Raw genomic sequence first — 17,705 nt, forward strand, 5'->3', positions numbered from 1 at the left:
GCCTCCGGAAGCCCGAACAGCTGATCTGAGATGTCAGTAAGGCCCTTCCAGCTGCACCTGGCCTGGCTGAAAGGGAGCCCCGGGGGTACCACGTAGCCTCAGACCAAGTCCTTCCTGGGCAGCCCTTGGCGCCCTCCCCCTCCAGCGTGATTTGATTCCCCTCCTCTTGTTTCTTGGACTCACCAGATGGGTGGAAAGTGCCAGCGTCCTTCCCTCGTCAAAAGCTGTTGCATTTCTACCCAGGGCCGAGAGTCCCCGCTCTTCTATCTTGGCCTCCAGCCCCAGGGCTGATGCTAAGTTCCTGTGTAGCAGCCACAGGCTCTAAGCCAAAAACCTCCACCAGAAGATGAGGCAGGGGCTGCGGGTTTAGGCACAGGAAGCCCATACAGCCTCATTGGCCATCTTGTGACCTGAACAATCCCTAATGTCCCAGAGTCATTCATGCATTCCACAAAGCTTTCAGTGTCCACTGTATGTGAAGCACTGGGAATACAACAGTGAACAAAAATTAGTGAAAACTCCCTGCCGTCTCAGAGTTAACATTCTAGAAGGGAGAGACCAGCAAAATAAGTAAATTGCGATAAACTAAGGAGATAAGTACTGCAAAGAAGAGGGAAGCAGGGAAGGGGATGGGAGAGCTGAGGTTCCACAGGTTTCTCTTACTATCCAGCACTGAGTGCGAGCCTTCCTAACTGCACCAGGGACTCCCACATTCTGGCTGGTTCCACCTTGTCTTTCTCTTGCAGTTGCCCACAGGTTCCACTAACTGAGCAGGGGCAGCTGGGCTGGAGGCGGTGGGGGCTGAGAGCAGCCAGAAGAGGGCACCCCGTACTATCCTCAAACACCTGGGGGAGGCGCCAACCCAGACAGGGATGGTTCAGCCCGCACCAGTAAAATGATTGTAGCTAACATTTAAGAATACAGAGATTTCACATGAAACCTGATATTCTGACTTCTCTTTTTTTAATTTACATTTTTCTAACTTTTAAGTTCAGGGGCACATATGCAGGTTTGTTACATAGGTGAGCCTGGGTCATGGGTGTCTGTTCTTCAGATTCTGTCATCACCCAGGTATTAAACCAGTACCCATTAGTTATTTTTCCTGATCTTCTCCCTCCTCCCACCTTCCACCCTCCAACAGGCCCCTGTGTGTCCATGTGTTCTCATCATTTAGCTCCCACTTATAAGTGAGAACATTTGGCATTTGGTTTTCTGTTCTGCATTCGTTTGCTAAGGATAATGGTCTCCAGTTCCATCCATGTCCCAGCAGAAGACATGATCTCTTTCTTTTTTTATGGCTGCATAGTATTCCATGGTATATATGTACCACATTTTCTTTATCCAGACTATTATTGGGCATTTAGGTTGATTCCATGTCTTTGCTATTGTAAATAGTGCTGCACTGAACATACGTGTGCATGTGTCTTTATAATAGAATGATTTATATTCCTTTGGGTATATACCCACTAATGGGATTGCTGGGTCAAATGGTAGTTCTGTCTTCAGGTCTTTGAGGAATCGCCACGCTGTCTTCCACAATGGCTGAACTAATTTACACTCCCACCAACAGTGTATAAGTGTTCCTTTTTCTCCGCAACCTTGCCAGCATCTGTTATTTTTGACTTTTTAGTAATAGCCATTCTGACTGGTATGAGGTGGTATCTCATTGTGGGTTTGATTTGCATTTCTCTAATGATCAGTGATGCAGAACTCTTTTGTGTGTGATTGTTGGCCTCCTGTATGTCTTCTTTTGAAAACTATCTGTTCACATCCTCTGCCCACTTTTTTATGGGGTTGTTTTTTTCTTGTAAATTTGTTTAAGTTCCTTATAGATATTAGACCTTTGTCAGATGAGTAGTTTGTAAAAATTTTCTCCCATTCGGTAGGTTGTCTGTTTACTCTGTTGATAGTTTCTTTTGCTGTGCAGAAGCCCTTTAGTTAAATTAGATCCCACTTGTCAATTTTTGCTTTTGTTGCAATTGCTTTTGGTATCTTCATCATGAAATCCTTTCCCGTGTGTATGTCATGAATGGTATTGCCTAGGTCGTCTTCTAGGGTTTTTATAGTTTTGGGTTTCACATATAAATCTTTAATCCATCTTGAGTTAATTTATGTATATGGTATAAGGAAGGGATTCAGTTTTAATCTTCTGCATATGAACAGCCAATTATCCTAGCATCATTTATTTACTTATTTACTTTTCGAGACAGAGTCTTGCTCTCTTGCCCAGGCTGGAGTACAATGGCACGATCTCGGCTCACTGCAACCTCCGCTTCCCGGGTTCAAGCAATTCTCCTGCCTCAGCCTCCCAAGTAGCTAGGATTACAGGTGCCCATCACCATGCCTGGGTAATTTTTGTATTTTTAGTAGAGATGGGGTTTCGCCATGTTGGCCAGGCTGTTCTCGAACTCCTGACCTCAAGTGATCCGCCTGCCTCAGCCTCCCAAAGTGCTGGGATTACAGGCATAAGCCACCACGCCCGGCCCCCAGCACCATTTATTGAATAGGGAATCATTTCCTCATTGTTTGTTTTTGTCAGGTTTGCTGAGTATCAGATAGTTGTAGGTGTGTGGTCCTATTTCTGGGTTCTCTGTTCTGTTCCATTGGCCTATGTGTCTGTTTTTGTTCCAGTACCATACCGTTTTGGTTACTATAGCCCTGTACAATAGCTTTAAGTAGGGTAGCTGATGCCTCCAGCTTTATTCTTTTTGCTTAGGATTCCCTTGGCTATTCGGGCTCTTTTTTGGTTCCATATGATTTATAGAATAGTTTTGTCTAGTACTGTGAAAAATGTCAGTGGTAGTTTAATAGGAATAGCATTGAATCTATAAATTGCTTTGGGTAGTAGGGCCATTTTAATGATATTGATTCTTCCTATCCATGAGCATGGAATGTTTTTCCATTTGTTTGTGTCATCTCTGATTTTTTTTGAGCAGTAGCTTATAGCTCTCCTTGTAGAGATCTTTCACCTCCCTAGTTAGCTTTATCCCTAGGTATTTTATTCTTTTTGTGGCCATTGTGAATGGGAGTTCGTTCCTGATTTGGCTCTTGACTTGACTATTGTTGGTGTATGAGAGTGCCAGTGATTTTTGTACACTGATTTTGTATCCTGAGACTTTGCTGAAGTTGTTTATCAGCTTAAGAAGCTTTTGGGCTCAGACAATAGGGCATTCTAGATGTAGGACCATCTCATCTGCAAACAGGGGAGTTTGACTTCCTTTCTTCCTACTCGGATGTCCTTTATTTCTTTCTGTTGCCTGATTGCCCTGGCCAGAATTTCCAATACTGTGTTTAATAGGAGTGGTGAGAGAAGGCATCCTTGTCTTGTGCTGGTTTTCTTTTTGTTCTTTTTTCTTTTTCTTTTTCTTTTTTTTTTTTTTTTTTTTTTTTGAGACAGAGTCTGGCTCTGTTGCCCAGGCTGGAGTGCAGTGGCACAATCTTGGCTCACTGTAAGCTCTGCCTCCTGGGTTCACGCCATTCTCCCGAGTAGCTGGGACTACAGGCGCCCGCCATCACACCCGGCTAATTTTTCTATTTTTAGTAGAGACGGGGTTTCACCCTGTTAGCCAGGATGGTCTCGATCTCCTGACCTTGTGATCCACCCACCTCAGCCTCCCAAAGTGCTGGGATTACAGGCGTGAGCCACCGCACCCAGCCGTCTTGTGCTGGTTTTCAAGGGGAATGCTTCCAGCTTTTGCCCATTTAGTATGATGTTGGCTCTGGGTTTGTATTCTGACTTCTCTTGAGAAATTGAAACATCTTGAAAGACCAGGTCCTCATTCCCTAATGACGGTATCAGTGAGATCTACGTGGCATCAGCCACCTTCAGTGGCCCGGGGACTGTGATTGGGTTCATTCCCATTCTAGGTGCCGAGTCCATTCATTTCTATTTCCTGATGGCTCTGGAGAGCCTTTGAGTTTGTGACTCTAACCCAGGTCACCCAATATAAATCCTGCCTACACGGGAACCCGGGAGGCGGAGCTTGCAGTGAGCCGAGATCGCGCCACTGCACTCCAGCCTGGGCAACAGCGTGAGACTCCGTCTCAAAAAAAAAAAATAAAATAAATAAATAAATAAATAAATAAATAAATAAATAAATAAATCCTGCCTACAAAAGAACTTTAACTACTATGGTGAAACAATCCTTTCTCATTGCTCAGCAAATCCTGGGCTTTCCTTTCTGTTCATTTTCTTCTGCCTATAAAGCTCCCAAGGTTAAAATGGAGCTCAGAACTATCACTCACCTGTGCCAGTGTCAGCTGAGGCTGACTGGGGGCTGATCCAGAGGCTAACACCGGGCCCTCCATCACCATCACCCAGAGCCTCCTACCTCACCTTCAGGGCTCAAAATGCTTTCCAGCCACGGTGCATTTTCCTTCTTCCTTTTGCCTTGGAAAGGAAGGCAAAGCTTCTGCAGAGATTCGGTTGTTGTTCCTTGCAGTCAAACAGGTGCTTCCCTAGTGACAAGTTACAATCCAGAGAAACCAATTTCCCTGACAACGTTAATGTCAGTTAATATGAAATCACTTCTTTCCTAAACCCTTTACATTTTGCAGCAGGTCCAGAGCAGATCGTTTCTTTAAAGGCCCAATATTTTTCTCCTTTCTTTGCTAAACTTAAGAGTTTTTGAGCATTATGTAATTCTTAGTGCTTCCTCTAAAATGCACCCAAAGATGTCTGAGACCTGTGGCCTTCTAGACCTTTGACCCCTGGCTCTACTGAATGAAAAGTCCCCTATCTTAAACCTGAGGACCAGGAAGATGAAACTGGCCCAAGATCATATGCCAGTGAATACTCCGGTCCAGGTCTTTGCTTTAGCTTATAGCTCCTGGCATTGGAGCTCCTGAAATAGTGGGGTCTCACCCGGGTAGCCTCAGATTTCCAGGAGCAATTAAATATAACGGATCTCTGGGGTGGGACTCAGGCCTCCGTGTTTAAAGCTCTCCTGTGATCCCAGTGAGCTACGAGGGTTGAGACCCACACCTCTAGTGACCGCCCAGGAGCTGATAACTCCCAGGTGGGTCTCCAGACCCCAGGAGGCTGCACCATGCGGGGTCTCAGAGCACAGGCTGCCGGGACTTGAACCCCAGACCTAGTTCCTAGCTCCCTGAGCTTAAGCAAGTCAGTTATTCTCCCTGTGCCTCAGTTTCCTCATCCACAAGTTGAAAATACTAATGATACCTACCTCATAGCATGTGAAGATCAACAGTAGCTGGTACATAGTAAGTGCTCAGTATATGGTAGCTGGTATAAACATGTGACCCTTTTTTTTTGCTGTGAATGTGGTGTCTTCAGTGATTCCTCATGACCAGCCCTTTTCATGAGAGTTTAGGAATTCCTCTACCAGAAGGAAATGTCATATAATCAGAGCAAATCAGCTCATGGGGTACTCCTCCCCCTCCCCCAGTTCTGAAACAGACAGATGATGGCAGCGCAACTGAGATGCTGAAAGGGGTTTTGCATGCAGATTTTTAAGTGGAGAAACTGAGGCTAGACCCAAGCTAACAGTTGTTAAAGGCAGATTCAGAAAACCGTCAGTCACTTGGTGCTTCCAAATGTACCTATTTCTCTGGGTCGATTTCCCTGCATGTCCTCCTCACTCTGCCCACCCCGAGACAGTCAAAGGGGACAACCTCTCTTCCTCCCGTTTGGGTGTCTGTGTCTGAGGGAAATTGCAAACGCTGCAGAAATGTTTTAATTTAAGGGAAACCAGCTCTTCCTTTTAAGATGAAACGTAGTAAAATTTTAAAGACTTTTTCAAACAGTCCCTAAATTTGGTACTTAAACTAATTATGGTTGCCTTTTATAAATGTCCAAATTAAAAATAGACATCTAAACGAGAATGCAGGACACAGCCCAGAGCCCGGAGCCATGTTCACGGTTTCCTAGAATCAGCCCTCCTCTGACCTAATTTATACTTTTGAGAGATCAAAGCGAGATGAAGGGAGTTGGAGGCTGGGGCTGGGGGTGGATCTAGGAGTCTCTCGGCAGCAGATGGCAAACCTGGGTTCTGTGTTTTGTAATTAGGTATAGCTGTGAATTGGTGAAAGACGTTAGATTACAGTCATTTCCAAATAGTATAAAACTGTGGTTCTCAAAGTTTGGTTCCCAGTCCAGCAGCATCAGCATCTCCTGGTGTTATGTGGATTGAATTGTGTCCCTCCCAAATTCATATGATGAATTTTCAACACCTAGGACTTCCAAAGGTGATTGTATTTGGAGAGAGGTCTGTTAAGTGGGGGACTGAGGAAAAATGAGGACTTTTGAGTGGGGCCCTGATCCAGTCTGACTGGTGTCCTTGTAAGAGGAAGAGACACCTGGAGCACATGCCCCGTGGGGGCGTAGGGGGAGAGGGGAGATTAGGAGGAAGAGACACCTGGGGTGCATGCCCCGTGGGGGCGTGGGGGGAGAGGGGAGATTAGGAGGAAGAGACACCTGGGGTGCATGCCCGGTGGGGGCGTGAGGGGAGGGGGGAGATTAGGAGGAAGAGACACCTGGGGTGCATGGTGGGGGGAGTGGGGGGAGTAGGGGGGAGTTGGGGGGAGTGGAGGGAGAAGTGGGGGGAAACTGGGGGGAGTAGGGGGGAGTGGTGGGGGGAGCCAGGGAGAGATGGCCACGTGAGGAGGCAGCAAGCAAGGCATATCTACAGGCCAAAGAGAGAAGCCTCAGGGAACACCAGCCCCACCCGGCACCTTAGTCTTTAAGTTCCAGCCTCCAGAACTGTGAAAAAATAAATCTCTGTTGTTTAAGCCACCTGGTCTGTGGTATTTTATTATGGTGGCCCAAACACTTGGGGGGGCTTGCTAGAAATGTAGGTTCTCAGGCCTGTCTGACCTACTGAGTCAGAAATTCTGGGAGGAGAACCCAGCAAGCTGCGTTCTAACAAGCCCTCCAGGTAAGAATGTTCACGCAGGCTCGTTTGAGAACCACTGGCATGAAGGATGATTAGTACTCAGGGGTAACCAGCCCAGGAGAGAGTGACGCATGGTTGGAGTCGGGTCTGGTCGGCTAAATATAAACTTTCTTTTAGTAGGCTCTGCAGCCTCTGGAAGAGTCCCAACGGGTTGCTTAAATGGGATGGTGTATGTGAAAGTGTTCCTTACATACTGAAGCTTTCTGTTGACCTTAGGTGGAAGTGAATCGTGGCATTATTCAGTCAGCTGAAGAAAGCAACCCTCTAAATACCCCAACACAGGCAAACTGAATCCAAGAACCTCCCTCCGGCACTGAATTTTCTGAGTCCCTTGAAATCCTGTGCATGTTCCTCTCCAAACAACTGGAATGTTTCTCTTTTCTGATAACTAGAGCAAGAAGATTTTACCATATTTCCCCTTTTGTCCTTGCTGCTAGGAGCCCACAACCAATTGACATTCTAAATCCCAGCCCTCATAGAATATGTTTTTTTCTATTTTTATTTCATACTGCACATATGTCCTTTGTTATGGTCTCTTCAAAACCTTTTGAGAAAGCAAACAAGAAGAGGGGAGAGAAAGGGAGTGTAGGAAGAAAGACATGGAGCTCACAGTTCAGATAATTGTCAGATCAACAAGTCCTTTCTTGTAAAACTGATCAAACTTGGTTGGAAAAATTGGGCATTCTCTTTTACTGATGAGGGAACAGGTTCTTCTTCATTAATGAGTGAGTCTTCTTCACTCTCTTGTCTTCCTGATGTCCCCAGAGCTGTCGGTCCCATCGGTAGTTCCGGAACTGTGCTCAGGGAACATGTTAGTGGCTGAGGGGTTACGACAGTTACAAAAGCTCGTCTGAGCCCTGTTGGAGACAGGAGGAGCATGGCAGTGACATGACCAGGTCTGCATTTTTTAACGTTAGAAATCGCTGTTTTCCTGATCACAATCTCTAACAAGCCGTCGATCCTCTGAATAAATGTGGACATTTCTGGAACACCCCAGGCTGTCATCAGAAATCTCTCCTGCCCCATTTTGACACGATGGTAAAGAATTCCTCTCTTCCCTGTGGCCTGTCCAGGGCTGTTCTTAATCCAGGTTTCATAAACCAAGGTTCAAGAAGTCCACAGATAGAACCCCCAGGGGTCTAGAGTTCCATAGAAGAACTTTATTAATGGAGCGTTTTTTATTTTGGTGATAATCTTTTGAAAAATGATTATCCATTTCTGGATCCTCAGGTCTGCCCCAGATCACCGAGTTCTGCCATGTGAAGTCGTGGTGCCTGTGTTCATTCATGTTCTTGAGGGTTCCATGTAGCTTCATTATTGTCTCGGACTAATTGGAAATGAGCAGAAAAGGAAAATACATACATGATGAGCTTTTACCAAGTAAAGGTCAAATGAGATTCCAGCATGCTGAGTTTCCTAGTAACTAGGAAGGGGGAAGTGGTTAGGAAACCGAGTCCTCATGCAGCACAGGAGAAGAGGGAAGCTCTACTGCAAACACCCTGACCCACAGCCGTCAGCGAGCGTCTGTGTGGTTTCAGGCGGGGCTTTAGTTCCAGTAAAACAACATCATCCCTCATGTTAATGTTGTGCATTTGAATGTTTATGTTTATTTTGGACTTGTAGTTGTGCACCTGGTTTTATATTTCTGCCCTTTTTTTTTTTTGGAGACGGAGTTTCGCTCTGTCACCCAGGCTAGAGTGCAATGGTGCAATCTCAGTTCACTGCAACCTCTGCCTCCCGGGTTCAAGTGATTTTTCCCCTGCCTCAGCCTCTCCAGTAGCTGGGAGTACAGGCGTCCACCACCACACCGAGCTAATTTTTGTATTTTTAGTAGAGAAGGGGTTTTGCCATGTTGGCCAGGCTGGTCTCGAACTCCTGACCTCAGTTGATCCACTCGCCTCGGCCTCCCTAAATGTTGGGATTACAGGTGTGAGCCACCATGCCTGGCTTGTGCACATTTTAGTACCATTTTATTTTTAATAACTTGAATCACTACTAGTCTGAAAATATTTTTATTTTTCGAGACAAGCGGCTTACTCTGTCACCTGAAATTATTTTAAAATTGAAAAATTATAAAAACCAATTAAAATGTATTTTTTAAAACATTAATACTAGAGACCCAGGTGAATTTCCATCTTGGATTTGAGAAGCATTGTCTTGACCCCTACCCCAGAGTCTTCCTGAGGGGAAACTGTGTGTGCCTCGTCGTGGCAGGTACACCCTTTGCCCCTTAAACTGCTGTGGAGAAGAAGGAAATGGAGGGGAAAGAAACCTCAAATACCAGGTTTTAGAGCCCCACTAAGTTATTTTCCACCTCTGCAACTGAATGTAAAATGATATGCTGGTGTCATTTCCGTTTTTCCTGCCTTTGTGGTCCTGAATGCAGTATTAACTGGCATGTTACCGCCCTGGGGATTCAGGTGGCCAGAAAATTGTCTCCAACTGAAAAGAGCTTGGGAGGGGGCGAGGGGGAGATCCCCTTATTTCTCTGCTCATCTTAGTAACTTATTGCCTTCAAAATTGTCCTTAGTGATGCAAATGGCAAATTGATGGACCCCGTTTCCTTTCTAGTCCTTTCATTTCCTTTAGCACAGGTTTTGTTTTGTTTAATGGCATTGTTCAACAGCCCAAGAGGCCCATGAATGCTTCTCTTAGGGTGATGAATACATCAGCTAAGAAGTCATGAATTGCAAAGGTCAGAGTTTTCCTATTCAAAATAAATATTAATTAAATCCAATGACCTAGGGCTGACCTGCAGCAAAATTACAGAGCTGGTGAAATTTGTCTTTGAGATTTCTAGCCAGGAGTTCTTTTTCAGATTTCTTTTTTCTTCTTTGATAAAAGAATGCCTACATATTAACCACCTATTTTGTGCCATACCTTGTCCAAATCCTGTACTAGAGTTGATCTTATTTACTGAATGCTGAAATGTACCTTATTTGCTGTAGTCACCACCCCCGCGGGGTAGGTGGTACGATCCCCATTTTGCAAATAAAGGAACTGAGACTCAGAAGGTTAAGGCTCTTGCCCAAGATCAAGCCCAGATCTTCTTATTTCAAATCTTATCCTCACTCTGCAAGTGCCCTAATACGTTGTCCTTATTCTTCTATGTAAAATAGTCTCTTATATGATGTTATCTTCTCTTTAAACTTATAATTTAGTACCAACTTGCTCAAAGTTATCACTCGAATGATTGACCTCCCCTGTTAGGTTCCTGAGGCCATCGTAACAAATTACCACAAACTGAGTGGCTTAAAACTAAAGAAATGGATTCTCTCACAGTCCTGGAAGGCAGAAGTCTGAAATCAAGCTGTTGGCAGGGGATGCCCTCTGAAGGCTCCGGAGGAATGGATCCTTCCTTGCCTCTTCCCAGCTTCTGGTGGCAGCCGGCAGTCTTTGGCATTTCTTGGCTTGGAGACACATCGTTCTCGTGGATGTGTCAATGCCACATGGAGACAAATGCCATGTGGAGACATGTGGCATTCTCCCTGTGTGTCTCTGTATCTCTACTTTCTCTTCTTACAGGGACACCACCCATTGGATTATACCCTAATCCAGTATAATCTCATCTTAACTAATTGCATCTGCAAAAACCCTATTTGCATATCAAATCACTTTCCGAGGTTCTGGGTGGACATGAATTTGGGAGGCACATTATTTGTCCCAGTACAGCTCTATGAAAGAACTTTATGATATCGATGAACAATTGGGAAGTTAATTAATTAATGTATTTATTTATTTATTTATTTATTTATTTTTGAGACAGAGTCTCACTCTGTTGCCCAGGCTGGAGTGCAGTGCCGCGATCACAGCTCACTGCAACCTCCGTCTCCTTAACTGAAGGGACCCCCCCTTCGGTTATGAAGGAGTGAGGAGTAGGAATCAGGCAGGAAAAGTAGGTTCAAGCAGTTCTCCTGCCTCAGCCTCCCGAGTAGCTGGGATCACAGGCACCCGCTACCACGCCTGGCTAATTTTTGTATTTTTAGTAGAGACGGGGTTTCGCCATGTTGGCCAGGTGGTCTCAAACTCCTGACCTCAAGTGATCTGCCCGCTGTGGCCTCCCAAAGTGCTGGGATTACAGGCATGAGCCACCGCGCCTGGCCCAGAAATTTCTTTAACTACAGAGGGGTTTTCCTGCTTACAGATCAAGTATCCCTACAGAGATTATTAAGCCATTCGTTCATTCACTCAACAAACACTTATGGAGCATCTCCTGTGGGGCTGGCACTCTTGCAAGCACGGGGGTGTACCACTGTGGAAAGACAGAGTTCTGGCTCTGTGGTATCTCTATTTGGTAAGGCAGAGACTTCATGCCAGAACGGTGTGACAAGCATAGATCTGAGTCACACCCCCTGGCTCGCATCACAGTTCTGCTTCTCTTAGAAGGACTTACCTTGGGCAGTCACTTTGTCTGTCTCAGCCCGTTTCCTCATTGACAGAATGCAATGCTGAGACCACCATAGCTTTACAAATATGGGGAGACTCTCCTCAAGGTAATGAACAAGGAGTGCTCCACAAATCGTTTTCCATATTATCATTCATGTGTTGGTGCATCTGAAGGATCCTCAGCTATAAAATGGAGATCCTGATAATCTCCGTTATGACTGATTGCATTGAAGAAGTTAGTCAGTGTGAAGCATGAAGAGCGTTACCTGGCTCACAATGAGCACTCACCCAGTCAGTGTTAGGTGTCATCATCATCCTGATATATATTGTGCAGGAGAGAAAATTAGGAAATTCTGCAGCTTGCTTTTGATATTTCTTGGCATATGCCTAGGGTCACTTATACTTGGAGAACTAAAAAATAGCATAACTGGAGATTTGGATTGATGGAGGACCCATGACCACTGGGCATTGAGCCTTTGTGGCAAAATCTCAGCAAGACAAAACAATACAAGAGTCCAGGCACTAAGGAAGAACATTCTGGAAGATTCTCTATGGGACCCAGAAAAGAGTGCATGGCCACCAGTTGGCTACCCTGGAAGAAAGTGGGCTCTACCCAGCATTAAAGGTGGCCACAACCCCAGCAGTCAGTTAATCTAACTGCCTCTTTCTGCAGGCAAGGCAGGGGCAGCCTAGAGAGGGAGGAAAGGAAGAAATACTACTGATTGTGTATCTACTGTGTTCAAGCCATGGAATACACACCTTATAGTCCTCACACCAGCCTAACAAGGCATGGGAGTGAGGATCTCCATGGCACAGGCAAGGAAACAAAGGCCAAGAAAGGTCCAGGCCCCATATTTGGGTCATAATAACATGGAAACTGGATCCGTGGTTCAGTAACCCAGGGCTCTTTGCACAAATAGATTATTGCTCTGCTCTTTATAGTCGGGATAAATTTGTTGAGTGGTGCTATTTGGTCTGTGAATAACCAGAGGTCAGTAATTTGCCAGTTATTTCCAATTTGGGAAACTCCAGGCTAACCTGGTTTTACCAAGTGGAAACCAAAAATATATATGGTGGCCTTGCTTCTCTGGAATCTGGCTGAGGGTCTCAGCATCATATCCTGACTGGGACCCTTAGCTCTCCTGTTTTTCAGCTCTCCTGTTTCAGTTATTTATTGCTGGGCAACAGATCGCCCCAAAACTTAGTGACTTAACACAGCACTGATATGTCATCTGCCACAGCTCTGTGGGTAGGTAATTAAGCAGGTCTGCTGGTCTCTCCTGGGATCATTCACACCACTTTGGTCAGTGGGTGGCTGGCAGTTGGTACTGGTCTGCAGTGCCCTAGTCTTCATCCTCCAGGAGGCTGGACACGTCTTTCCATAGCATGACTGTCTCAGGGCAGTGTTCCAACAGCGTGAAGGCTAGGAACTGCAGACCTTCCTAATAGGCTTCAGAACATGTTCATCATTGCTTCTACCACATTCTACTCATCAGAGCAAGTCACAGCCAGCCCCCATTCAAAGAGCTGGAGAAATAGTCTCTATTTCTTGATGGGAGGAGTGTCGATGTCAGATTTCAAAGGGGAATGCACATCAGGGGATACTAACAACTCTTTCCAGATTTCCACCAGTTATTTGTGAGGTTAAAGCAGTGAGAGAATCACCATACTCTTCACACACAGACCTTGCAAAGCGTTAGTACTCTGTCTTGGTTTGCTTCCTCCCTTGAGTATAAAAATTTTTAGTGGCGATGGCATGTTGTAGTTCAGCGTATTTCTGGGAAGATTAAACATAATGTATTTAAATCACCTGTGAAGGTGCCTCCTACAGAGTAACTCCTTAGTCACACTGTCTGCTGTTGTCATGGTGACCATCACCATCCTTTGTCCTGGGGACCATGAGAGGAGATGGACGTGGAACTTAATGCAGGGTGCAATGGCTTCTCCCTGGTGGCTACCATGATGCCCCTCAGGTCCCCAGCAAACTCATCAGTGGCCCTAATTTAGGCCCATCCCAATGGCCCTATGTACCTTTTAATATAAATTGTGCAGACTGAGGTTCAAAGTTGGAGGAGCAGGGGCAGATAATTGGGTTGCACTCAAGTCCTAGGCTCTACTGACTTGGCTGTCCAGGTGATTGGAGGATTTCATGGATATGGCTGCATTCTCAGGGCTCAAAGTCACCCACAGTCTGGCCTGGAGGAGGCAGTGACTCTGGGGCTCTGAGTTCCTGTGAAGCAAGTGGCCACGGGAGTTGAGAAAACCAAGAATGAAGTAGCCAGGAGGGTTGTGCTATGAAGCACACTCAGTGTTGTGGGTGTTCAGTAGAGGGAATGATTCTTCCACTAGTGTGGCAGGGAGTGTGTGGGGCCATGAAGAATTGTCAAGTTTGGGGCCAGGCACAGTGGCTCACCCCTGCAGTCCCAGCGCTTTGGGAGACTGAAGCTGGCCGATCACCTGAGGTCGGGAGTTCAAGACCAGCCTGGCCAACATAGTGAAACCCCGTCTCCACTAAAAATATAAAAATTAGCGGGGCATGGTGGTGCATGCCTGTAATCCCAACTACTCGGGAGGCTGAGGCAGGAGAATTGCTTGAACTCTGGAGGCGGAGGTTGCAATGAACTAAGATCGCGCCACTGCATTCCAACCTGGGCAACAGAGTGAGACTCTGGGGAAAAAAAAAGAAAAGAGAAAAGAAAAGAAAAGAAAAGAATTGTCAACTTTGCACCAGCAGAGATTGAGAAGGGAGAATCCCAGATGTGCCCAGCCTAAGGAATGCTTGTGGCAAAAAGTGAATCACTGGTTTCTCGGGAGCCTCCTTTGGTTATGAAGGGGTGAGGAGTAGGAATCAGGCTGGAAAAGCAGGTTGGCACTGGCCTATGGAGAACCCCAAAAGACCAGTGTATGAATGGGGCCTTGGTTCCTGAGGCAAGGAGGCCACCAGGCTACCACCTCATCTGTGGCTCCGGAGCAACTATTCCATAGCCCTGTGCCCCCAGTTTCTCTATCACTTTCATCACAATTAATATTATTCCATTTATATAAAAGAAGGACCACACTGAACTTTCACGAGTGGTGGTGGAGGTAAGGCAGGAAGCCGACAATAGGGTGCCACCACTCCGTGAAGGTCTCTGAGTCTCTGGGTGCTGGAGATGCAGGCGGTGGCAGAGCAGGGCAGAGTGTCCTCCTGTTTCCTGTTCTAGGTGGACTGTGAGCTTTGGTTTGGACTGGGAATGAATGGCCTTTGGGGAGAAACTGTTGCTCTTCGAATTCAGAGGAACACACATATCTTCCCAAGCATTTCCCTTTGCCCTCCATTGAGGCTGACGGCTCTCTGCCCTGGCACCTCCTAGACTATGAATGATTAAAGGTTATGTCTTATGTCTCTTAGCAGTGCTGAGCAGAGTGCTTTATACATCATGAGGTCTGGATCAGTGTGTTTTGTGTGTGTGTGTGCGTGTGTGTGTGTGTGTGTGTGTTTAGAGACAGGGTCTTGCTCTGTCACCCAAGCTAGAGCACAGTGGCACAGTCATACCTCAATGTAACCTTGAACTCTGGGGCTTAAGTGAGATTCTCCTGCTTCAGCCTCCCAAGTCGTTGGGATGTCAGGTGTACACCACCATGCCTACCTAATTTTTTAATGTTTTTAGAGATGGGGGTCTCACTATGTTGCCTGGGCTGGTCTTGAACTTGTGGCCTCAAGCAATCCTCCTGCCTCAGCTTCCCAGAGTGCTGGGATTAAAGGCATGAGCCACTGCACCCAGCTTAGATACGTATTTGAATGGGTGGATTTATGATCTACTTGTAGCCAAGTGGAAATGTTTCAGGCAATTACTGAGTTCTTATTCCTCTTGTGTCCCCTCTGCAGCTGGAGCTCTCAAACACTGCTGTCCTGCACCAGATGCGGCGGGACCAGGTGACAGACACGTGCCGAGCCAACAGCGCCACAAGCCGTAAGCGGAGGGTGCTGACCCCCAACGACCTGAAGCACTTGGTGGTGGATGAGGACCACGAGCTCATCTACTGCTACGTGCCCAAGGTGGCCTGCACCAACTGGAAGCGGCTCATGATGGTCCTGACCGGGCGGGGGAAGTACAGCGACCCCATGGAGATCCCGGCCAACGAGGCGCACGTCTCCGCCAACCTGAAGACCCTGAACCAGTACAGCATCCCAGAAATCAACCACCGCTTGAAAAGCTACATGAAGTTCCTGTTTGTCCGGGAGCCCTTCGAGAGGCTGGTGTCCGCCTACCGCAACAAGTTCACCCAGAAGTACAACATCTCCTTCCACAAGCGGTACGGCACCAAGATCATCAAACGCCAGCGGAAGAACGCCACGCAGGAGGCCCTGCGCAAAGGGGACGATGTCAAATTCGAGGAGTTTGTGGCCTATCTCATCGACCCACACACCCAGCGGGAGGAGCCTTTCAACGAACACTGGCAAACCGTCTACTCACTCTGCCACCCCTGCCACATCCACTATGACCTCGTGGGCAAGTACGAGACACTGGAAGAGGATTCTAATTACGTCCTGCAGCTGGCAGGAGTGGGCAGCTACCTGAAGTTCCCCACCTATGCAAAGTCTACGAGAACTACTGATGAAATGACCACAGAATTCTTCCAGAACATCAGCTCAGAGCACCAAACGCAGCTGTACGAAGTCTACAAACTCGATTTTTTAATGTTCAATTACTCAGTGCCAAGCTACCTGAAATTGGAATAAAGGGGGTGGGGAGAGGGAGAGAATCATGCTTTTTAATTTAAGATTTTTATTTGTCAAAAGAATTATATGGATATTGGGTTATTTTGTAAATTAATATTTCTTTGGGGATGATGCTGCGAGCAGCATAGTGAGAATTATTTAAAATCCTTCGTAGGGAAGGACAGCTGTCTTTGCAGGGGAAATAGGATGGGTCGTCCTTGTCTGTAGAAGTGAATACTGCAACACTGTCTCAAAGGTTTCCTTGTGTTCTGGTGAATTCCATGAATTGTGCATTCCATAAATTCTAATTAATATTATTTATAGTTATTTAAACATGGTCTCATTATTTCTTTTTGTGGCAGCAAAATTCTGACGTCTTTCCAGAAGAAATCTATGTTTCCTGCTTTGCTTGCTACAGCTCATTTGGGGGCATGAATGTTCTCCTTACTAACCTTTCATGGAGTCATGTGATAACAGCCATTGTCATGTGTACAGATGCCACCATTCTTGAATTTCTGCTAGAAATAACTAGGTTGCTATTGCACTTAGAGGCATCTTTGCAAGGGAGTCATTCCAAACCAATTCCAATTGACCTGAAAGTCCCTTGCACTAAAGAAATGTTATTTTTTTTTAACCCAAGGAGAAAGTTGATTGTAGCAATTTTTCACCAGAAATAGCAATCTGATACAATAGGCTTTTTTAACAGGAATTTTAAACTGGCAGTGCCAGTCGTGGTGAAGGTGAAGTGGCTGTTGCTTTATATTTGACAAGTATTTATTGAGCATCTACTCTATACTAGGCCCTGAAGATAGAGTGAACAAACCCAATAGTCTTGGCCCTCAAAAAGCTTTAACGTGACATAGAGCATCCAGCTCGACAATTAGCAAACCCCTGATATTCATGGACTTGACATGAGGTTTGGACTATTCATGAGCAACACCAGAGGGTCCATGACCCCTACACATTTTCATTTTTCTATGGCCCAAATTTGAAAACCTCACATTCGGAGCAGGCCACTTTATCTTCATGAGTGATCCCAAGCTCATTGCCCAACAGAAAAGATGCTAAAAAAATGTTTCCTATCATGTGCCTGCTCCAATTGATGGGTAATGTCTGCCTTTAAGCCCCAGAATGGATTCTCCAGGCACAGTGTGGAAGAGTGCAATGTGATTAGCAATGTCTGCCTTGGGTGAGGAAAGGGGAACACTCCTCAAGTGCCTCCTACTGTCATCTCCATCCAGCCTAGCACCACATCCCCGTTTAGAAGTGTTGTCTTCTACTGCTTGCCACATACAAGTGTGAAATGCCAAGGTGAGACTCGTACATTTGGGGATTTGCAATGGTTTTTGCCCCTCATGAAGGTCAGAGGTGGACCATTTGTACACATAGGCACATGCACACCCTCCCACATCCTCCAGAGGCTGAAAGACCATCAGCACCTTGGTAACTGCCATGCATGAGCAGCAAAGACAGCCTTCCATGCTGTTAATCCATGCCCCATTTCCTCTGGACGCCTGGAAACTTCATTTCCTGTTCCTTGCTAATTAACATCTAAACACGTTTCTCATTTCCAGCCATTGCTGATGCTTCTCGGTTGAAGTTTGAGCCACATCCCTCTTACAGCTAGTGAATGAGTTGGTAGCAGATACTGTATATAATAATAATAATAGTTTTAATAATAGGGGAGGGTGGGATGGGGTGTG

At 46.0% G+C, this 17,705-nt stretch overlaps 1 protein-coding gene across 5 annotated transcripts in view; it reads left to right on the top strand.

Moving 5' to 3' along the window:
* Positions 1-16,335, top strand: part of CHST11 (carbohydrate sulfotransferase 11) — a 307,020-nt gene extending 290,685 nt beyond the window's left edge. For all 5 annotated transcript variants that reach the window (XM_015431469.4, XM_015431470.4, XM_074007658.1 and 2 more), the window contains one exon: positions 15,169-16,335. In XM_015431469.4, the coding sequence (XP_015286955.1) occupies positions 15,169-16,023 (855 nt within the window). In that variant the 3' untranslated portion in view covers positions 16,024-16,335. The remainder of the gene's footprint in view (positions 1-15,168) is intronic.
* The last annotated feature ends 1,370 nt before the right edge of the window (positions 16,336-17,705 follow it).

The sequence above is a fragment of the Macaca fascicularis genome, chromosome 11 (assembly GCF_037993035.2).
Source record: "Macaca fascicularis isolate 582-1 chromosome 11, T2T-MFA8v1.1".
In the NCBI taxonomy this organism is placed as follows: domain Eukaryota; kingdom Metazoa; phylum Chordata; class Mammalia; order Primates; family Cercopithecidae; genus Macaca; species Macaca fascicularis.